Here is a 24037-nt window from a genome sequence, read left to right as displayed (position 1 = left end):
ACATATTTTGGAGGATGTTGTATCCTCTGATTTCCTAGATTATTCCCCATTTCACTTTTAAACATTATTGCCTATGGATATTTTATTTTTTTAAGTTGCCCTGGAAGCTACAGTTATTGTAAAATTTCGCAGACTAGATTTTAATTGCATTGCCTGCCAGCAGCATATTCTTTAGCCAAGTTCAGTATCCTTGTGTTAGTAAAATGTTATATAGCACAGACCCTGCATCATTATGTATTATGCTCTTCCTTGTTTACTTGCCCATTTGCCAGAGATTTTCCATGCAGTAAATTAAATAGGATGTTTCACTACAGAACAAATAGTGAGAACTAGGAATTTCTGCCTAGATTAGTGGCAGGATTATTAGCTTTCAGTTATCAAAAACTGAAAGCTGCTTCAACCAGCAATTTTGTGGTACTATACTTCCATGTTTAGTGTGATAGTACTATTATTGTCTTAAGCTGTATTCTATTCAGAAATTATTTTTTAAATTAAAAAAAAAGTAAAATTATAAATAGATAAATCAGTGGAATGTAATTTGCTGTTATGTGGCAATAAGCCATTGTATAATTGTTTTATTTGTTTATTTATTAAATTTTCACCCTTGCTTTATTTACAAATAACTCAGGGCATCAAACATACATAATACTCCTTCTTCAGTTTTCCTCACAACACCAAGTCTATGGGGGGTGAATTGGGCTAAAGAGAGTGACATGTCCCAAGTCACCCAGCCAGCTTTCATTCTTAAGGAGAGACTAGAATCCATAATCCTGGTTTCTAGCCAGCATTTTAACCATTCCCTGAAACTGGCAAACTAGAATACTTTTATATTTTTTTGTTTGAGCGCAATTTATTAAGAATCAAAGGAGTGCAATGACTTTTTGCTGGCTGGAAATCAAAGTAAGAAAACATTTTGTTGGTGACCACAGATTTAATTCTGGAAAATTTTCTCTTATAATATAATACAATGGAAGGCTTGTTTATTTACAAAATGCCTGTTATGAGGACCCGGATTGTGGGGGCAATAAGCTGACTTTGTATAAAAAAGAACACCGCTTGGGGGGACCGAAAGCCCTACTAAGCAGGTATTTACAAAAGTATGAAGGCTATTGCTTAATGCATTGTAAGCCGCCCTGAGTCTCCAGAGAAGGGCGGCATATAAATCGAACAAACAAATAAATAAATAAATAAATAAATAAATGAATAAATAAATAAATAAATAAATAGTGTCTTCTAATCCACAAGGTTGTGTGTTTGTGTGTGTGTAAATGTACACACACAAAACCTAGTGGATTAGAAGACACTATATACATATACACACAAACATATATATATATGAAGTTGAAATAATGGACTTGCTGGATTATAACAATTTTAATGCCCATTTGACTGCAGCTCAAAGAATCCAGAGGAAGCAGAGCTTGAAGACACGCTTAACCAAGTGGTAAGTTTATGTATAACTATGTATAATTTTTGGGAATTGATTTACAATGGTAATTGGAGGTGGACTAAATAGGGTAACATGATTTACCATGAATCCTTCTTGTTTCTATAATTAAAGCACTTATTTATATGTAATAGTTATACATTGTCCATATTACTCTTAAGTTGATAATTATTTCAAGTAGGAAATATGTTTTTACAACATGCTTAAAAATACATACCGTGTTTCCTCGAAAATAAGACCCTGTCTTATATTTTTTTGAACTCTGAAATAAGCGCTTGGCCTTATTGCCATGTGGTCAAAAGCCCGATTGGGTTTATTATTAGGGGATGTCTTATTTTGGGGAAAACAGGGTAGTTACTTAAAGTATATACTTATTTTTATGTAAAACAAAATGTATAAATATTTTATAAAATATATAAAAATAATCTTTTGCTGAAATAAATATGAAGTTGGCTGTAAAGGTCTTGTTCTAAAAATAAATACTAAAAATTCATACTTCTTCTAGATGGTGGTCTTCAAATATATTGAAGACAAAGATGTGTTTCAAAAATTCTATGCTAAAATGCTGGCAAAGAGGCTGGTACACCAGAACAGTGCTAGTGATGATGCTGAAGCAAGTATGATCTCCAAATTGAAGGTGTGCTTCTCTTTTGTTTGTGTGTCTTTTATTGCTTATATTTGCCAGAACTTCATATATAATGATACTCAAAGTATATAACCATGTATATATTGATTGAAAATATCTAAAGAAATATGGCAACTAAATGAATATTATATTTAAAATGATTTTCTTTTGTTTATTACAGGTAATCCTCGAGATACGACAGTTCACTTAGTGACCATTTGAGGTTACAACATAACCTCCCCCTCCCCCAAGTACTTAAACACTGTCCCAAAATTATGAATGTTGCAGGACTATAGCAGTCATTCACCCTTAGGAACGACCACAGAGGCACTGAAACATTTACCCTGCCTATTACCCCCTCCCCCTGCCACGTCTCCCCAGGCACTGGGCCTGTAGAGACTCACCTTTGCGAAAATCTAGCAAGCCTTTGGTTTCTTTGCCTGGTTCAGGCGTTCAGTGCCTTCGCAGAAAACAGAGGCCTAAAGAAGTGCGAGATCACACAAGATCAATATCGTGAGATCTTGCACTATTGATCTTGCATGATCTCATACTATTTTAGGCCTCTTTCCTCTGCAGATTGAGGCCTGGATGAGGTCTGCAGCAAAAGGCTTTGTAAACAGAGGGAAAACTTCAATTCTTCAGGCCTTCCCTTCGTTTGCCATTTCCTTGCCAAAGCCTGCAGGGGTGAGAGATTGCATCCCTGTAAGCTCTGGTCATCTTTGCAAAAAGCCTTTGCCGGCAAGGACGAAGCCTGGGAGAGGCCAGTCCGACCCTCATGGGCTCTGTTCTTGCTGGCAAAGGCTTTTTACAAAGGCTTTTTGCAAAGATGATCGGAGCCTAGGGGGATGCAATCTCTCTCTAGGTTCCTATTGTCTTTGCAAAAAGCCCTTGCTGTTGAAAACGGAGTTGCACCAAAATGGAGCCTGGAAGGGACATGGCAGCAGCTCCATTTTTGGCGGCAAGGGCTTTTTGCAAGGCTTCGAACATCTTTGCTGCCCCATCCCTCCCGGGCTCCGTTTTCGGCAGCAAGGGCTTTTTGCAAAGACGGAGCCTAGAGGGACATTGGATCCTTCTACATTCCTATCATTTTTGCAAAAAGCCGCTGCCACATCCCTTCCTGGGCGCCGTTTTTGGTGCGGTGCCGTTTTTGGAAGTAAGGGTTTTTTTTGCAAAGATGCTTGAGCCTAGAGGGACACAATCACCCTCTAGGCTTCAGCAAGCCTTTGCTCAAGGTGAAACCATGGCAGAAAGGCTGGAGAGGAGACAGCTCATCGAGATCTTTAAAAGGTAAGTGGACCTGTTCGGGCAGGATTGGGGGGGGGGAATCATGAGATATTTCAGTAGTTTGGGGATGGCCTTAGTTGATTGGAAGCCCTAAGTCCCCCATGCTCTCCCCCCCCCCGCCCGAAATACCTTGTGCACTTAACAACCTGCAAATTTGATTAGCAAATGCATGGGCAAAGGCAAAGAATTTTCATGTTCATTTAACATGATTCATTCCAACGAATCCTCGGGTTACAAATGTAATTGGCAGGCTCCATTTCATAACTCAAGGATTACCTATATAGAATAGTTTTTTTCATGTTTAATCTATCCCCCAATACAAGAAATTTATTCAAAATTGTTCATTATTGTTTGTAATAGACATTTCGAGTATTCCTACAGTAGGCTAAATAATTTTTTATCTTGATATATTCAGATTTTTAATTTGCACTTTACAGAAATAGTTATTTGTTCGCATGAAATCATGTAATCAAATTATTACACCAGAATTTGAGAATCCAGGTTTTTGCTTTGTTTTGCTTTTTATTCAGAACAGCTGTATATGGAACATGAATCCTAATCTATTTAAATCAGTTTTGGATTATCATTAGTTCTCAAAAAATCTCTTAAGCAGAACTTTGTGTTTTTAAAATGTGTGTTGGCCTCTCATACACAGAATTTAAGAGTGCATATGTTTACATGCTTATGAAAGAGAGAGAGTAAACCATTTGTTGTTGATTGGTTGTAATTTATCCATAAATAATATTTTAAATAATTCAATTATTATAATAACTTAAGGTGGACCAATTTATAAGGAATTGCAAGCTGCAGATAGAAAATTTGAATACCATGGAAGAAATTAAATGATAAATTTATGTTGACTTTTAATGTACAGATCAAGGCTGAAAATTTTCTGCACTCAGGTGCTAAAAGTAATTAAATTGCTAGAAAATTCAATTTGTTTATTTTGGTCATACTAAAGCTCTAACATAAGTATTTATTATTATTATAGTGGTTACATTTTATTAGAGGACTTATAGATCAGATTTTTCTGTAGTGTGTGCATTACTCTATCTCAAAATGTGTAACTTCATAATTGTTCTGTGATTCATTATAGCAAGCTTGTGGCTTTGAGTACACATCCAAACTTCAAAGGATGTTCCAAGATATAGGTGTAAGCAAAGACCTGAATGAGCAGTTCAAAAAGCATCTATCCAATTCAGAGCCATTGGATTGTAAGCAAAGTTAAAATGTATTTGTTTTCAAACGTGTAAATTAATATACATTTTTATAGATTGGTGAAAGTGAATAGTATGTTAATGAAGGAAATTATCTTTTTCTATTCCTTACAAATCAACCCAATATTGGACATAAATTATATAAATGGATTTAAGATTCTATCTATCAGTAAGATGCCTCTCCAACAACAAAATAAGGGACTAAAGTGGGCATGGGAAAAGAAAATTTTTAAAATGGGTCAATCTAAGAAGGGTTTCAGGAGACAGCTGATATTGCAACAGTGAAAAGGATCAAAAACTACAGCAAATTTTTGTTCTATAAGACAAGACTTTATATAACTTTAGGTGATTTGCTTTGAACTATAAGAGATGCCAACTTCAATTTTTAGAAATCAGTAATTATACTGCTGAGAAAAAGAAGGGTGTGGGGAGTGGGGAGAGATTATAATCCAAACATGGACTTTTATGTACAAGACTGTTCTGGTACTTGGGATAGAATTTTAACTTAAAGTCTATTAATTCTAAATGGTTTTATACCTGGCCTCCAGTTAGGAAATCTCAGATATCTAGCAAATGCCAACAAAAAGGGTTTTTCCAATCAGTCTCAGTTTCTAGAACTGTATACACTGTATGCATAATTATTAGACAAGTTGTAATTTTGAGGATTAATTTTATTGAACAACTACAGTGCGCTCTGTCAATCCAAAATGTTAATGAATCTCAAATTCATTTGAGAAAGTAAAAGTGAGGTTTTGGCTTTCTTAGGAGAATATCTATGTGTGCACAATTATTGGGCAACTATTAGTGTGTAGAAGTATTATGCAATGAAATTTTTCCCATCTTACTCATTTATTTTCATCTGTTAAAGGGAGAATAATAAAAGAAAACTCAAAATTTACAAATAAACATTTCAAAAAAATAAATCAGTGACCAATATAGCCACCCTTCTTTTCAATAACAGTCATAAGCCTTCCATTCATAGAGTCTGTCAGTTTCTTGATCTGTTGACGATCAACTTTTTGTGGAACAGCAACCACCACCTCTCAGACACTGTTCAGAGAGGGGTCGTCACTGTAAATCTCCCGTTTAAGAAGAGCCCACAATTCTCAATAAGTCAGGTGAGGAAGGGGGGGCATGTCATTATTCTTTCATTTTTAAAGCCTTTACTGGCTAGCCATGCAGTGGAGTACTTCAATGCATGTGAAACATAAATATTGTTGTCTTGAAAGATTTCCTATACCACTGCTTGAAGAAAGTGTCTTCTAAAAAGTGGCAGTAGGTTTGGAAGTTGATTTTGAGTACATCTTGAACCTGAAAAGGTCCAGCTAGCTCACCTTTAATAATACCAGCCATACCAGTATTCTTCCTCCACCATGCTGGCTCTGTGTTTAAGTGGAGCTCTCTGCCCATTAACTGATTTAGCCACTGGCTCATCCATCTGATCCATCAAGAGTCACTCCCTTCTCATCACTCCATGAAACTGTTGCTGTTGCACAAAAAGTTGAAAAATCTGTCTTCAGTTATTTCTTTGCCCATTCTTGTCATTTCAACTTATTTGTCTTGGTGGTCAAGTTTCAGCCTTCCTTACCTTGGGCATGTCTCTGAGCACTGAACACCTTGTACTTCTGGGCACTCCAGGTAGGTTGCAGTTCTGGAATATGACAGCACTGGAGGATAATGGGTTTCTGGTAAATTCATATATGATTCTTCTCAAATTTTTGGTATTTGATGTCTCTCTTTTTTTTCTCAACATGTTTCTTGTGACCCTGATGACTATTTGCAACAAAATGTTTGATGTTTGTGTGATCACTCCACAATATCTTAGCAATTTCAAGAATGCTGCATCCCTCTGAAAGACTTCTTACAATTTTTGACATTTCAGAGTCAATTAAATCTCTTTTTTGACCCATTTTGCCTGAGGAAAAGAAGCTGCCTAATAATTATGCACATCTTGATATAGGGTATTGATCTTCTTAGGCCACACTCTCCTCATTACACAAATACATATAACCTGATATGCTTATATCCAATAGCCATTCAAATTTATACATCTTGGAGGTGGAAAATATGCATAAAATGATAATATGGTCAAAATACTCACTTGTCTAATAATTGTGCACAGTGTAGATATACAGGTAGTCTTTGATTTACAACCACAATTGAACCTAAAATTTATGTTGTTAAATGAGAATTTGTTAAGTGAGTTTTGCCCCATTTTATAACATTTCCTGCCATAGTTGTTAAGTGAATCACTGCAGTTGATAAATTGGTAACCTGGTTGTTAAGTGAATCTGGCCTATCCTTTGACTTTGCTTGTCAAAAGGTTGCAAAAAGTGATCACATGACCGCGAGATGCTGCAACGGTCATAAGTATGAACCAGTTGCCAAATACCTGAATTTTGATGACATGATCATGGAGATGATGTGAAAGTTGTAACTGAAAAACAGTCGTGTCACTTTTTTCAGCGCTGTTGTAACTTAACAGTATAACAGTGTCACTAAATGAACTGTTGTAAGTCAAGGACTATCTGTATATGTTCAAATTTCTTGGCAATTATCCCCAGGTCAGTGTCTGTAGATCTAGAATTTTGAGGTTGTATCAATGCAAGTATCAATGAAGGCTGATTCTACTTGCCTTAGTTTATATGATCTATAAGTGTAGGTGGGAGTTATCACATGGCTGAATTAAACATGGATAAGATCTTGCAAAGCTGGAATATATTTAATTAAATATAGGATGCATTGGATGTGGAATTGTGCAGTTAATATTTTTATTAGTTGAATTGATTGGATGATATTTGTAATTTACTTCAATTATTCTTGTGTTTTAAATAATTTCTGTGCAATTTTCTCCAATATATTTTATGGTACCTTTGAAAACAAAACTCTCCTTATTTTTCTTTCATTTGTACATAACATTTGTACATAGCATTATCTTTTCCTAACCAAATAATTGTTCATTTAATCTGTTTTGTTGGTCAGTGACTGAAATAAAATTGCTGACTTAATTGTTCATATTTTTGTACTAGTGGACTTCAGCATACAAGTACTAAGCTCTGGATCTTGGCCCTTTCAAATGTCTTGTGCATTTGCTCTCCCATCAGAGGTAAGACCATCTTCGTTTCTAAGTCTATATTTTAAGATATAGGGAGACTAGTATTCTGGAAGGGTGATGGTAAAGTAGAATCTGGTTGACGCATTACATCCAGTAATGTCTTTAATGGCAGATTAGTCCATAATAAGATAGCAGTCTCTTTGATATAATCAAAGATTACAATTACCTGATTATCGAATTAGGGCTTACCCATTCTTTCTACTTGTACCCTTTCTCACCCGCAAATCTATCTTTCACAGCAAACCAGTGATGCCGACTACTTTTTGTCTGTGTTTTTTATTTGATGTTGAGTCAAAGAGATAGTTTGGACATTTTCCAGGTGTACTTTCCATTCTGTCTAAGCTGATTGTGTGGTTTCAAGCATAGTCCTATAAAGCAATATATTGATCAGTCCTAAAAGCTATAGAATCAACTTCTCCTAATACAATATACCTATGTTCATGATTGAGCAATATGCTGAAGATCTCCCTCACAGAATAGGTCAGCAGGTTATGGATTCAAAAATAAGCCTTCTTTGTAGTTGTCCTAAACTTATGGAATAGTTTGTCTCCCTCTCTATTAAAAGTTTCTGGAAAGTGATCAAGATGGTGATCTTCTACTAAGCTTTAGGAAATAAGGAACAAGGTGAGGTGCAGCTTTTTCTGCTGGTTTTAGTTGCTGATTGTAACTCTTATTTATGGAACTTGTACTTTTTATATTGGATTATAAATCCAATAAATACTATAGCTCCCATGATAATTGCAGAGTTGCTACATAATTAAGGCCTTCATTCAGTATTGCTAGGCTTTTTGAGAACAAAATACCCATTTTCATGTTAAATTTAATATTTTTCACATACTTTGCTGATGACAGTCTGTTTTATGTCATCTATGTCAAGTAGTATTATGCCACACTGGACTCTGCTAGACTTGGTAATGGGTTGTATGATTGTCAATAAATGAAGAAAAAAACAGTCAAAGTTTGTTTAAGAATTACTGTAAATGTACAATCTAATGTAGACAGCATGCTTTCTCCTTAAAAGAGTACATACCCAGCTGAGTCTTCTCATAGCCAGTTCATGTTCAAGTAGATTAAGTGGCAACAAAATCTTTTGACAAACCTTGCTGAATAACATCAACAATAACTGGCTCCAATTATTCACTCCATTTCTCTACTCTGCTTAAGTCTGAAAATGTAAATATGATATGGTTTGGTTTGATTTAATTTGATTTGAAATGCAGCTGGAGCGCAGTTATCAGAGATTTACTGCTTTCTATGCAAGTCGTCACAGTGGCAGAAAATTAACATGGTTGTATCAGCTATCCAAAGGCGAACTAGTTACCAATTGCTTCAAAAACCGATATACACTACAGGTAAAGTTCACTGTAGTTTGGTTTAAAAGCTATTCAAGTAGAATGTTAAGAAATTTGTTCTTTTCTGATATTATATCTTGAATTTGGAAATTTTGCTAATATTTCTGTCTTTTAATAATCCTTTAGAAAAATGCAGGAGGGAAAGGCATAATGCATGGAACAAATGTTATGGCTTGCATGTAGACACATTTCTATGCTATACATTAACATTCTAAAAATCCCCTCCTCCCCCTCCATGTATGTTATTTGCCTTCTCTAATATATATTTGTTTAAATAAGTACACACAATATGCTAATATATACTAATATTAATATTCACAATAATGTAATCATAATATAATCAAATATATATGTTTAAATTGTGTAAATAAACCACTTAAATAAAATCTCTTGATAGTTAGTTTGCATATACAGTGCATTCAGAAAGTATTCAGACCCCCTTCGCGTTTGTCAATTTTGTTACACTGCAGCCTGACTCTACAGTGGTTGAAATTCTTTTTTTTCTCATTAATGTACACTCAGTACCCCATAATGTAAAAACAAAATTTTAGAAATGTCTGTAAATTTATTAAAAAGGAAAAACTGAAATATCACATTGGCATACTTATTCAGACCCTTTGCAACAACTCTTGAAATTTAGGTCAGTGCCTCCCAGTTCTCTTAATTGTTGCTGACATGTTTCTATACTTTGATTGGAGGTGACCTGTGGTAAATTAAATTGACTGGACATGATTTTGAAAGGCACACAGCTCCCTAAAGAAGGCCTCATAGCTGACAATGCAGATGCATTGCTGTCTGCAAAGCTCAGAGACAGGATTATTGCAAGGCACAGATCTGGGGAAGACTAGAATAAAATTTCTGCTCCACTGATAGTTTGTAAGAGCAATGACTTCCATAATTCTAAGTGGAAGATTTTGGCACAACCTTGACTTTTCCAAGAGCTGGTTGCCTGGTCAAACTGAGCCATCAGGCGAGAAGGGCCTTAGTAAGAGAGGTGAAGAACCCGATGGTCACTCTGACTGAGCTTCAGAGATCCTGTGTGGAGATGGGACAGAGTTACCCGGAAGGAAATCCATCACTGCAGCCCTCCACCAATCTGGGCTTTATGGAAGAGTGGATAAACAGAACCTTCTCAATGCAAAATGCATGAAAGCCTGCTTGGAATTTGCAAAAAAGCACCTGAAGTACTCTCAGACTCTGAAAAACAAGATTCCCTGATCTGATGAAACCAAGATTAAACTGTTTGGCCTCAGTTCTAAAAGTTATATCTCATCACTACTCATCACTGCCCAATATCATCCCAAATCCCCTGCCCAACATCATCCCAACAGTGAAGCATGTTGTGGGGGTGTTTTTCAGCAGCAGGGATTGGGAGACTGGTCAGAGTTGAGGAAAAGCTGAATGGAGCAAAGTACAGGGATATCTTGAATGAAAACCTGTTCCACAGTGTTCAGGACCGAAGTTCACCTTCCAACATGACAACAATTTTAAGAATACAGGCAAGACAACACAGGAATGGCTTAGGGACAACTCTGAATAGGCCAGCCAGAGCCCTGACTTGACCCCTATTGAACATCTCTGGAGGGACTTGAAAATGGCTGTCCACCAACAGTTGCCATCCAACCTGGCTGATCTTGAGAGGATTTGCAAAGAAGAATGGCAGAAAATCCCCCAATCCAGGTGTGCAAAACTCATCATACCTAAAAGGATTTGAGGTTGTAATTGCTGTCAAAGGTACTTCAACAAAATATTGAGTGAAGGGTCTGAATACTAATGCCAATATGATATTTCAGGTTTTTTTCTTTTTAATAAATTTACAGACATTTGTAAAATTCTGTTTTAACTTCGTCATTATGGAAGATTGAGTGTAGATTAATGAAAAAAATTTAATTCCAACAACTGTAGAATCAGGCTGCAACATAACAAATTGACGAAAGTAAGGAGTACTAAATGTTTTCTGAATGCCCTGTATGTATTTAATACTCACAGATCTTAGTCTTTTCATTTTTGCTTTCTTCTTGGTTGTGTAATCTGAAAACATTCACTGTAAATGCATGATTTTTCTATTGAAAATCTGACTGATAGGTATTTTTCAGTTTATATGAAATACCAAACAATACAAAAAGAATTGTTTGGTCTGAAAGATAAGGTTTTATGTTGTTCTATTCGCTCTGATAAATTTCTTCATGTGAATTTGGAAATTCATTCAAATAAAAGTTATTTCTTGCCTTTTTAAGGCATCTACATTTCAGATGGCAATTCTGCTGCAGTATAACACAGAAGATGCCTACACGGTCCAGCAGCTGACCGACAGTACTCAAATAAAAATGGTAAAGCTTCATTTCATGTTATTATAGTTTTAATGATTGAGGAGTCTTTATTGTTCCACTTACTACATCCATTTATTGCTTCTTTAAATCTAGAACTGTAATGAGCACAAAGCGTAGTTAGCACTTTTCAAGTTTTTTAAACAACTTTATTACATTTTTTAAAAATACAAAGAAAAAAGGAAATGAAAGAGAATCAAAAGGGGGAAAAGTTTGAAAATGAGGAAAAAAGAAGGGAAGAGTAATAAAAATATAAAAAAGAGAAATTCCTAATTTTCCCCAGTACAGATACAAAAACTGTTGTATCAAATAATTTCTTACTCTAAGTTAAACATAACTGATATTAACTCTAAAAGCATGTGCAATATTTTTCCAATTAAACAAATTTAGTTATCTAATCATTAATTCAAAGATTCACTATCAACCAAGATTAAAAAAAATAATCTCCAGTTTAAAAATAAACAAACAAAATCTTAAAATAACCAAACTAGTCATTTCCAATATCTCAATTCATTTTTCAATCCATTCTTTTGTTACTAACTTTTACACATCTCTGTGTAGCCTCACTGATGTAATCTTAAAATAATGATGATGATGATGATGATGTTCATATTTCTTCCAGTCTTTTCATCCATCATAACAATAAATTAAATTTGCTTTTAAATTTGAATGTGAAACAGATTTTGGGCCTTTATAATTAAATATTAGTTTTCATAATTGGCATCCTTCAGTCTCAAGAGACTATGGTATTGTGCTCTGGAAAAAGGTCCTAAAACAGCATCTAGTGTGACTAAAAAGGCCAATTCGAGAGTGGCAATCCCTTCCACCCTGAGGGCAGATACATTCTGTCCCTATATTAGTTACATTCTGGCTATATTAGTTTTAAAACATTAATTATGACTAACATTCAGAAACATTTATGATAAATAAAGGCATTTGGGTAGATATCCAGTGAGAGTAGAATAGAATTTTAATATGTTTCATAAAATCCTTGATTTTTTTTCTCAAGTATCGAAAATTTTAAATATCATATAGCACAATTTCACTTCTCTTAATAGTACATTCAGCCAATCTGCTGATGTTTTTTTCTGTTTAAATGCAGTTTTGTTCACATGGTGTTATAAATTGTAAAAACTTTAAACTAAATGCACTGGTTGCATATGTTCTTCACTATAATCTGTAAAACATATTAATTAGAGAACGAATTAGGCATTGATTAACTTTTTTTTTTTACTTTTCTGATTTTTAGGATATTTTGGCACAAGTACTCCAGATTTTGTTAAAGTCAAAATTGTTGGTAAGTGCTTTTATTTTGGGAGAGTGGTGAAATAATATGTTGTTAATATGTTCTCACATTGCTCTGTGATTTTTCATAGGTTTTAGAAGATGAAAATGCAAATGTTGATGAAGTGGAATTGAAACTGGATACTTTAATAAAATTGTACCTTGGCTACAAAAAGTAAGAATGGGAGTTGAATAAAACTACCTAATCAGAATTGTTTTTCTTAGGATAGTGGACTAAATATCTGAAAACGTCTGTATTTATTAATGATTGCAGTAGCATGTTTGCATTTTGGTCAGAGTACTGTTCCAACCAAAACCTCATGTCTCAGTTTTATTCATTTCAAATGAGTGGAAACTGACTAGGATTACATCTTGGCTTTTAGAAAGTTTAATCAACAACTCATGATGCTGTTCTTCAGCTGTAAATCAGATCTAGAATCCCCATCATGTAGCCAAATTTTACATTCCCTAAAGAAGCATACATTAAAACTGCAGTAGTGTCTGGATTTGGAAAGTATATATATAAATTGTAATATAACGTATGTCTTAGGAAAATGGATTTCTCGGCCGCATACTGAAATTTGGAGTCAGAATAGGACTTGTATGACATGAATTTGAAATACCCATTGGATTGTTCAAACCTTCAGGAGAAAAATCAGTTCATGATAATTGCTTTATATGAATAAAGATTGCAAAAATTTGAGTGACATGCAAGAAAATGTTATTGAATCATTGAAATTCTTCACAAACTATTTTGCTTAATATACTTATATGGATAGAGAAATGCCAGAATAAGAGGCAGGTTTCAGAAAAAAAAGAGGCAGGAGATCAGTCATATAACAGAAGAGATATAAATGAAGAGAGTAGCTATATACCTTTTCTGTTTTGAAAATAGTAAGATAACACTGAATATAGTAATTTAATTTATTCACTAAATATAAAAGTAGCAGGATTAGAAAAAATTACTGGAAGTCAAAACAATAAACATAACATGTATATACTAATATAACTTGTATATACTAATACAAATCAGTCCTTGTCAACCGAAAATAAAGGAGACAGTAGAAATTATCATAGTAAAAGTGGAAAAATTTGGAATACTGTTAAATATCAACCTGCAAACTTAATGAAGTTACTGCTGAGAACCAAGAAGTCAAGCTTTTTGTTTCTTCATTAATGAAGATGAATAATGTGCTAAATAAATAAATATCTTCTCTATCATCTCTATAAAAGTTAATTATAGAGGAAAGTGATCACAAATTGGGATAAAATTTTGAAGGATAAGGCCATTTTTATGACAAAAATAATAATCAAAATGTTTGCACAGATATGAGTGGTAATCTATGGTTGTGGAAGCTTAGAACCAAGAAAAAAGATGGATGCCTTTTAACTGAGAGTCTGGAGATAGGCTCTAAGTTAGAGTTAAGGCCAATTCTAAGCACCAAACTAACACAGATTAATAGAATAAATATAATTGTAATTCAAAATGTAACTTTTTGAAACCTACATCGGAAGGCAGTATTTTTAAATTATTCAATGGTTATGACTGTTTTTAATCTGTATATAATTAGCATTATTAAAATAATTTAATTTATTAGATACTATAAAGATTGCTATCAGTATATCAGATTGCTATATGCTTGTTGGAAATGTTTGTTTCAGTTGAATCTGGTCATAATGTAGGCAGCACAAATTGAGATACTATCTTTAAAGCTCCATTGATTAGTATGCTTATTTTGTGTTTTTAACCAGATGCTTAGAGAGTGGGAGTTTAAACAATGGATAGGTCACAGTCCAATTTTAAGATATTCTGTTTGCAAGCATTAACTTTAAGCCCTCTGAGAAATAAAAAAAGATAAAAGTAGGGATTACCTAATGCAGCATTCAACAGAAAAAAGATTCCTGCCTTTGTTAGACTAATTATTTTGCCTTTCACAACATGTTTTATCCTAAGGTTTCTGTAGGTCTTCATTTCTGTTTTGTAGAGCTAATTATTTACCTAAATTTTCTTGGCAGCAAAAAATTGCGAGTTAATATAAATGTGCCAATGAAGACTGAACAGAAGCAGGAACAAGAAACAACACACAAAAATATAGAGGAAGATCGGAAACTCCTGATCCAGGTACTTGGGAATTTTCTGTGGCTAGCAGCTCATTTAATAGTGCTGTTAAATAGAATTTTTTGCACAACAGTAAATGCTATTTTAGGAAGTTATGTTATTTTTAAGGAGTCACTTAATGATGTCAATTGGACTTGATGGAATTTGTATCACTAAACAGCATGATCACATGACATTGCACTTTACTGATGGAAATTCCAGTCCAAAATATCACTATTGGCTACGTGAGAGTTTGTTGAAGTGACAATGACTTCAATATGAAGTCTAGAAGGAGGCAGTGGTGCTTTCTTCCTCAAGCAACAATCACTACATTTTTCAACTGGTTTCCAATAATCATGAAAAACTTTAGAGAAGGTGTTACAGCTTCAGAATGGAATGTCTTGAAGGAAAAAATGTTTCTTCCTGGCTTATTAAAGCTGTGTGGGAGGGGTTGTGAGATTGGATCTCTGTTGTAGTTAACTTATCCTTGAAAGGATGCTAACTCTAAAAGAGGCAAGGATGCACCCCCTTCTCAAAAGATCATTGTTCAGCCCAACCAAGTTTTTGTTCAATTTCCAATTTCCCCTTTTTAAGGAAGGTTATGGAGAGAAGGTCGCAGGGCAACTCCAGAGGACCTGGATGAAGTGGATTATCTAGATCTCCTTCAGTCAAGGTTCAGGCCAGGGTTTGAGATTGAAATAGTATTGATCATGAATAACTTCTGGCATGAACAGAATGAAATAGTACAACACTCCTAACTCTTCTTGACTCTCAGTGGCATTAAAAAAACAAAGCCCAACCCTGGTGGATCATGATACCCTTCTGTGCCAGCTCCAGGAGCTGGGGTTCAATGGCGCTGTGTTGTGCTGGTTCTACTCCTTCCAATGGGGTCAATGTCTGTCAATATTGATGGGAAGGAAAAGATCAAGTCTCTTTTCTCTCTCCTCTCTTATTTAACACCTACATGAGGCCATTGGCTTAGGCTATCTATTTGTTTGGAATGAGATATCAATGTGCAGATAGCACTCAACTCTATATCTCTAGTCAAGGCCCCTTAAGTGATGCTGTGGTTGTCCTATTGCAGTGAGCTGAACTGATTGCTGGTGTGTTTCTGCGTGCAATTCCAGATGCTGGTTTTCTTTACAACCTTACATGGCTTGACACCAGGTTACCGGAGTGACCTTTTTCTAAGAGTCTCTACCTGTGCAATTCAATCCAGCAGATTGGGCTGTAGCCTCTGCGTTGTGGAATATTCACCCCACAGAGATTAGATTGGCTCTCCAACCCTGCTGTCCTTTCGCAAGACTTTAAAAACTTAGAAATGTGCTGCACCTGAGTAATAATCTTGGCTGCTCCTTGTATTTATTTTCTGGTTACTTTACTGTTTTATTGTTTTTAATTGTTTTATAATTTTAGGATTGTAAACAACTCAAGAGTTATTTGGTTAAATTGAACAGCTATAGAAATAGAGCAAACAAATGAATAGTCAATCAAAATTAAGCAATTTTCAATCAGGCTTCAAATCTGGGTATAATGCAGAAATTAAAGTGATCATGCTTATAGACAATCTTTGATAGGGCCAGGAAATGGATAGTATAATTTTTGTCCTGCTTGATCTCTCTTGATGGCAATTGATCATATCCTTCTTCAATGGATTGTATTGCACTGGTGCTCCTCCTTTCTCTGAGATCATTTCCTGTTGATGTTGGAAAGGGTGAGATTAAGCCTGATATACCTTTGTAGGGTTTGACACTCTTCCTGCTCTTAATGGGGCCATAGAATATGATCATTGCTGGTAAGAATAATGATAATCAGTTGAATATTGTAACCCCTGACTGACCAAATGAAGCTTAAAGGTTATTAAGATCTGGAGGGATTGGAAAAGCCTTATAGTAAATCTTAGTAGGCTGAATGGTTGTGGTTGTGCATGTTCTGTTTCTGGGAACCTTTCAACTTTACTTTTTGATTAAGTTACACTTCCTCAGATGGATCTAGGGACCCTCCTAGACTTGCTCAAGAGCAGGTGGAAGCGGTGACCAGAAAGGCTTTTGCACAGTTCTATCCTGTATCTTGAGAGGCCCCACTCACAAATGCCTCAATCTGCCTTTGTTTGAACTGTATTTAACTTATCATTAAAAATATTTTATGAGGTTGTACTTCTTGTGTTTCTGAAGTTCCTTTCTCTGATCCTTTTAAGAAGGATTCTTAAGAAGAAGAAAGCAAACACAACCAGTTTTGAACGCCTTTTTATCCCTTCATCCTTGGACATTTATAGAAAATGAAAAAAAAAATACAGAAACACAGTTTTAAACCATTTGCACCATTTGAAAAAACTTTTTAAAAAAAAATTATTTGCACTATTTTAAAATTTATTTCAATTTTATTTTTCTTACCCAAAGCAGCACCTAATTAATTTGACATTTGTATAATTCATTTGCATGTGTATTCTGATCAAAGCTGCTATTCTCTGCTGTTATAGAACTGTTCCTGGCAGAAAAAAAATCAGTTTTCCCTACATTCCTTAGTTGGTATATATGAATCAGAGATAAACTTATATCTATGTAGAATGTATTTAAATGTCTCAAGATTTAAGCTAGCATAGTTTTATTTTTGTTGTGAAATGGTCGGTCAAATGACATACTTGCTAGCATTCATCCATTTTTGAAATAACTATCACCTCTATACACCTTTGATTATTATTAGTTTTTGGTAGTATTTGTTGATCAAGGATTGGGCTTTAACTCTAAATTTTGTGTATATTAGGCTGCTATTGTGAGGATTATGAAGATGAGAAAAGTCCTTAAGCATCAGCAGTTGCTTGGAGAAGTGCTTACCCAGCTGTCATCAAGATTCAAACCACGAGTCCCCGTAATAAAGGTTTGTCTAAAGCAGTGGTCTTCAACCTTTTGGCTCTGGTGACTGGCAGAGGTGGCAGAGTGGGGAAGGAAAAGGGATAGTTTTGTGTGCGCCACTTTCACAAATGCAGCTTCATGTGTGTTCATCCACTACTTCTGCATCCTGATTCTGGACTGGACTGGCAGTGGGCTGTGGCCCCTGATCCAAAGAATTATCTAGAAGGCAAAAGTCTCAGCTTGGCAAACATTGATATATTCATTTGCATGAAGATTGCTTAACAGGAAATTTTTTCTTTTAGCATATTGGAAAAAATGTGGTATTGCGCTAAATTAAGATGTTGGAAGAAAGTTATAAATTAAACGGCAGCCAGAAAAATATAACTTCAATTAAATGTTTATGTTTAAATCTTACCGTTTAGTAGTTACTGTTTTATAATCAAACTCAACTTTTTAGCCATGCTTGTACTTCAATTCCCTTGAAATCCATCTATCATTAGGTGATAAATTCAATCCTTTATTTTGTAGATGCAATATGTGTATTTTATGAATCTTTTGCTTTAAGATTTTTGATACTAACAGATAATGGTTACCTGTTAATACTAAAGCTAATTAGCAATTACCATTTCTTTTACCCTTTCCCCATGTCAATTTTTTTTAATGTCAGGTAAAGAAAAGTTTTGTTGTTTCAATATGTCTTCACTAGTTAAATGATTATTAAAGCTTGTTAAACACTGAGCGTCACAATAATTTTTTCTTTCTATTTTCAGAAGTGCATTGATATTCTAATAGAGAAGGAATACTTGGAGCGGGTGGATGGTGAAAAGGACACCTACAGTTACTTGGCTTAACAATTTATAGCAGCTGTCTATGTCACTCTTAAATTGTAACAAGTTTGAAAGAGAATAAAACTTGTTGGTCTGCTGCTGTCTGGATCTCCATTTTTATAACTAAGACCAGGACTACCATCTGCCGGTCCTAGAATTACATCAGACCTGCTCAGGATTGATACATTTCAAGTTTGTAAATATGGACACCAATGCCATTTAATCTAATTTAAGAACAGAATGGAATCTAAAACCTTCTCCACTGAAGGTTGCATGCTACTGCATTTAAATCAATACATTGGCTATACAAAGAAGAGCTGTTTCCCCAGACAGCACTTATACACGTTGGCAGCACTTTTGAGAGAATCTGATTTGGGCACATGTGTAATCTGCTATGAAAAATCATTTGTATAGTGTGTTTCATTTTTTAATGTGCGATAAATAAAAAATTAAAAATTTCTGTACAAGTTGCATTTGGTTTATTGTTAAGTTACATGACTTTATCTTTCTTAAATGTAAATAAAAGGAGCAATGAATATGAAAGCCAGATGATCTGGGTAGTGTTTTGCTTTCAGTATTATTATCTCTAGTGCCACCAAGTAAAACTTCACACAGCTCAAATAGGTCTTGATCTGTTTCCTTTGAAACAGAAGGAAGGAAAAATTAAGTACAAGGAATCCTCAATTTACAATCATAATTGAGCCAAACATTTCTATTACTAAATGGGACATTTGTTAAGTTAATTTTGCCCAATTTTACAACTTTTCTTGTCACAGGTATTAAGTGAATCTGGCTTCCCCACTGACTTTTTAGTTAGGTTACAGAATCATAAGACCCTGGAACACTAGCCATTAGAAATACGAGTCAGTTGCCAAGTTTCAGAATTTTGATCAGGTGACCATGGTGATGTTGCAATGATTGCAAGTACCCTGTTCCCCCCAAAATAAGACATCCCCTGATAATAAACCCAATCGGGCTTTTGAGCGCATGGCAATAAGGCCAAGTGCTTATTTCAGGGTTCAAAAAAATATAAGACAAGGTCTTATTTCCAGGGAAACACTGTATAAAAAAAAAGTCATGTCATTTTTTTCAGTGCTGTTGCAAGTTCGAACGGCCACTACCTGTATCTCACATGTAAAAATATTTCATCTACAGTTTATTGCTAAATAGTACTCAGAAAATTATGTGTGTTCATGTTTAATATCTAAAATAGTGGGAATATTGGTTCTAACATGGGCGCAATCTGCAGGTTTATTCATTAGGGATTCTGTTCTTATGTAATATATTCACATTTCAATACTATTCCGAGATAGCTTCTGCTATTATTAATTATAAGGATTTTTTTCTTCAGCATGTTGAAGAATGACGGGAGAGCAGAAGCAGTCATGATGAGTACATATGCTATATTTGTAGACCTTTTTATAGCTTACTGTAAAAAGATGAATAAAGTTCACTAGGACAAAAGAAAATAACTTGTTTAATTTAACAACATAAAATTATTGATGTAAAAAATAGAATATAATGATTAAGATACTGAACTAAAAGCAGGTTCTAGTTATAGAAGGCTAGGCATAGAAGCCAGATAGCTAACCTTGGATCAACAGCCCTTTCTCAGCCCAAATCAAGCATGTCAGGCTCTGATAAACTAACTGTAAAAACAAATCCCTTGTCACATCATGTGTTGATAAGCTTCAGTGTAAAGACTTGATGAGCATGCAACTGCTCTTGTGGTAAGGTGATCTTTATGGGATCAATAAAGTATTAATTTTTCACAGGTATTTTTGATTCAAGTTTTGTTAAAATTATTTTGTTAGAATTATTTAAAGCAGATTTCTCATGTAAAAAATACACTTTCAAATATTTTTACATTTATACATTCAGCCAAGCCTTTATTTAAAGATGGCAACATACAATATGAAATCAAAGTTCAAGTATCCTTTATTCAAGGTTCAAAAAGTGTACCACACTGCATTATTGCAAAAGATCAATGGTACAAAACATGTTGCAGCTGGTGAAAAGGCATTAAAAAGTTGGTTTTAAAATCTGTCAATATAAATTACAGGTACAGTACTTTGCAAATTTTGCATTCCAAATTGCATCAATTCAGTTTTTAAAAATAAAATTGCCCATAGTAGAAACTCCTGAAGATAAGGCAGCTGTTTTATAGGCGAGGTAGTTGGTATCAAGGGATTTCCATTTCTCTTTCAATGCCTACATACTTGAGGGCGTCAGCCTGACTATATCTGAACAAAAAGAGAAATAATTTGCATTTAATTGTTTTTAAAGCAAAGTACCCTAAGAATACTATTAACAGTAATAATAGTGCAAATTGAAATAAAAGAAAATGAGAAAAATAAATAATCTAAAAAGCTTTTGAAAAGCTATTATTTTAAAAAGAAAAGTAGGGGGAAAGATATAAAGTATTGGCTCCCAATCTTCTTTACCACAGTTAAGTATAATTATAATTTTAACTTTTCTCTAAGGTGGCATGAAACTTTCTACAATCTATTCTGCCAAATCAAAACCATAAATCATCAGTTCATTTTTTATATAAAGGATTTCCAGTCACCCCAAGAATATATAAAAAAGCATGCCACAGAAATGAAATTAATTATCCCTACATCCAATAATTTATGAAGTTTACAATTAATAATTCTGATTACACATTTTTTGCAATTGTTTATTGATAAAAGCTAGTAAAGGTATTCTCATAATTTACATATTGAAATGTATTATTTTCCCGATTTAGGTTTTAGTGTTATCCTTACCTGTAATCAAAAAAGAGCTCTTCACCAGTCTGAATGGCTCTCTTAGCAAATATGCCTATTCTATGATCTCCATTAACCATCATAACTGTAAAAGAAAAAGTGAAGTTGAAGAAAGGTTTTACAAGAATCATCTGTTTAAAAGAGTATGATATACTCCGGTGTCTATATTCACCTTTTGCATAGCAGTTGGGATTGACTGAATGGTTTGCAAATCTTATTTTGTTACCCTTCCGTGTTGCATCAACCACAAAATCTAAATTAAAAACAACAGATAAATTCACAACTGCCTGAAAAGTAGGAAATATAGTAATATTCTTAGAAAAAAATGACTCATTCTGCAAGTATAGCTTTGTTTATCTGTCACTTGAATTATTATGCTTTAATTACTGATTTGGCTTATAAACTTTCCCTGCATCATAACTTGTGATGTATGTTTTAATCTGTATTCTATCAGGTATCATACATAATATTTAAATACTTTCTGTGAAATATTCTGGGTATTTTCGTCAATTAACACTTTTCTGGTTTTCATGAGGTGCCATCTTTGCTGGTCACATCTACAAATTAATCTGCTTTTTACCATTGTTAGATTTTCAATTCCTGATAACATTTAACATTAAAATATTTTCTTCTATTGTTAAGAACATTAAACATTTCAAACTTAGAATCTTAGCAATTCTGATTAGATAACTGAAAGTAATATTAGTATTGTGGCCAATATTTGAGATAATAAATGTGAATAAAATAGAAGAAGGTTAAGGACAGCAATATACATACCATTATTCAAATTGAATAAAAAACTGCACATGTATTTATCATAGACTTTCCCTCTTCTGTCTGCTTCATCCTGAGAAATAATCTGAAAATAATATTTTAAAGATGGTTTTGGTAACAGGCAGAACCTGTTTTGGCATAATGGATGTTTTGACAAAGCGATAGAGCCATATATTTTGTATTATTCAAAACCTGCTCTGAGCTTTGTCCTTTCCTTGCCCAAGCAAAAACTTAGGCAACTGTTGATAGTGCTCCTGATTTATCTGATCAACTTTAATGGAAAAAACACCCCTACAACCTCTAAAAATTGCTTGACCCTGGAAAGGTGGTACCACAGTTTGAAAACTATTGCTGGTGTTTTGAATCCATCTTTCAGACCCTACTTTTTCCAATGCCTTGCCTTAGACAGAATGCATGAGCCTTTTATATACAATATAAATTTTATTCTCAGTTGTATATCAAATGTATGAACAGAATTTTTGTATGGCCTTAAGATGCTCCTTTAAATTTTGAGAGCAAGTTGTGCTTATACTCTTCAAAAGGCTTACTTGAATATGGCAAGCTACAAAATACTCATTTACTAAAAAAACAAACTGGTGAAGCTGTTCTTGCATCAAGCCCCTCTTGCATTTTAGTATGCTTCCTTACAAATTCACCTTATTTGTTGTTGTTTTCCTGGGTCTCAAAATAGTGGCCTGGAATTACCTCACCATTTTTTTAATGTCAATAGGTACTAAAGGCAATCCTGCAAATATACCGTATTTTCCGGCGTATAAGACGACTGGGCGTATAAGACGACCCCCGAATTTTCCTGTTAAAATATAGGGTTTGGGCTATACACACCATATAGCCCAAAGACTACCCCTCTTCCAACGCACACCAAATAAAAATTAAAAAAACATCAACTGGCTCACCCACAATGTAAAAGCAGCTGTGCTAGACCCAAAATGGCCCCTGAAACAAGCAAGAACCTCACACAGCCACAAAAAGTCCAAAAAAACAACTTTCACACTTTACACACACACAACACAACACAACACAACACAACTGGCTCACCCACAATGTAAAAGCAGCTGTGCTAGACCCAAAATGGCCCCTGAAACAAGCAGGAACCTCACACAGCCACAAAAAGCCCAAAAACCCAACTTTCACACTTTACACACACAAAATTCCACATACAGCTTTGTGAGATTTTGTGTGTTTGTGTAGTTAGAGTGAAACACTACAAAAACACACTAAATCTCAGAAAGCTGCACAAATATTATTTTATTTTATTTTATTTTTATTTTTATATGAAAGCTAAATTTAAAACTTCCTAAACTAAACTTCCCCTCAATGTTGTTGGTGCTCCCGTAGCGTCATCGGTCAGCGCCAGCAACTCAGATTTGGGAAGCTGTGCCGATCTCGTCAAGGCTGCATGCCGCTCAATGCTGGAACCAGCTGGTTTCTGCGCAGAGCTTCCCCCAGGCATCCAGGGGGATATTACCGACGCTCCGACTTCCCCAGAAAGGTGGGGCTCGCCATCACTGTGGGTCAGCTGGGGAAGTCGGAGCGTCGGTAATATCCCCCTGGATGCCTTGGATGGCGGGGGAAGCTCTGCGTAGCAACCAGCTGGTTCCAGCATTGAGTGGCATGCAGGCTTGACGAGATCGGCACAGCTTCCCGAATCTGAGTTGCTGTGCTGACTGATGATGCTACGGGAGCGCCGACAACATTGAGGGGAAGCTGTGCTGATTTCGTCAAGCCTGCATGCCACTCAATGCTGGAACCAGCTGGTTGCTGAGCGGAGCTTCCCCCAGGCATCCAGGGGAATATTACCGATCCTCTGACTTCCCCAGACAGGTGGGGCTCGCCATCACTGTGGGTCAGCTGGGGAAGTCAGAGCGTTGGTAATATCCCCCTGGATGCCTGGGACGGCGGGGGAAGCTCCGCGTAGCAATCAGCTGGGTCCAGCATTCAGTGGCATGCAACCTTGACGAGATCGGCACAGCTTCCCCTCAATGTTGTCGGCGCTCCCGTAGCATCATCGGTCAGCGCCAGCAACTCAGATTCGGGTACCCAGCGTAT

At 35.1% G+C, this 24037-nt stretch overlaps 2 protein-coding genes across 15 annotated transcripts in view; one reads left to right on the top strand and one right to left on the bottom strand.

Annotated features, from left to right (window-relative positions):
- The window catches only part of CUL1 (cullin 1), a 60409-nt gene extending 41434 nt beyond the window's left edge, over window positions 1-18975 (top strand). For all 6 annotated transcript variants that reach the window (XM_034416475.3, XM_034416471.2, XM_034416474.3 and 3 more), the window contains exons 12-22: window positions 1396-1444; window positions 1953-2084; window positions 4453-4570; window positions 7603-7679; window positions 8909-9040; window positions 11278-11370; window positions 12617-12664; window positions 12744-12826; window positions 14668-14773; window positions 17513-17626; window positions 18372-18975. In XM_034416475.3, the coding sequence (XP_034272366.1) occupies window positions 1396-1444; window positions 1953-2084; window positions 4453-4570; window positions 7603-7679; window positions 8909-9040; window positions 11278-11370; window positions 12617-12664; window positions 12744-12826; window positions 14668-14773; window positions 17513-17626; window positions 18372-18452 (1033 nt within the window). In that variant the 3' untranslated portion in view covers window positions 18453-18975. The remainder of the gene's footprint in view (window positions 1-1395; window positions 1445-1952; window positions 2085-4452; window positions 4571-7602; window positions 7680-8908; window positions 9041-11277; window positions 11371-12616; window positions 12665-12743; window positions 12827-14667; window positions 14774-17512; window positions 17627-18371) is intronic.
- Window positions 18976-20288: 1313 nt separating this feature from the next.
- EZH2 (enhancer of zeste 2 polycomb repressive complex 2 subunit) overlaps window positions 20289-24037 on the bottom strand; it is a 92718-nt gene continuing 88969 nt past the window's right edge. For all 9 annotated transcript variants that reach the window (XM_087892380.1, XM_087892379.1, XM_087892381.1 and 6 more), the window contains 4 exons: window positions 21974-22055; window positions 21369-21449; window positions 21197-21281; window positions 20289-20671 (listed from right to left, as the gene is read on the bottom strand). In XM_087892380.1, the coding sequence (XP_087748506.1) occupies window positions 20611-20671; window positions 21197-21281; window positions 21369-21449; window positions 21974-22055 (309 nt within the window). In that variant the 3' untranslated portion in view covers window positions 20289-20610. The remainder of the gene's footprint in view (window positions 20672-21196; window positions 21282-21368; window positions 21450-21973; window positions 22056-24037) is intronic.

This window comes from Pantherophis guttatus, chromosome 4, assembly GCF_059756535.1.
Source record: "Pantherophis guttatus breed Tessera chromosome 4, ASM5975653v1, whole genome shotgun sequence".
Lineage (NCBI taxonomy): Eukaryota > Metazoa > Chordata > Lepidosauria > Squamata > Colubridae > Pantherophis > Pantherophis guttatus.
Note: the sequence above shows the minus strand (reverse complement) of the source record. Positions and strands in the feature narration are given on the sequence as shown.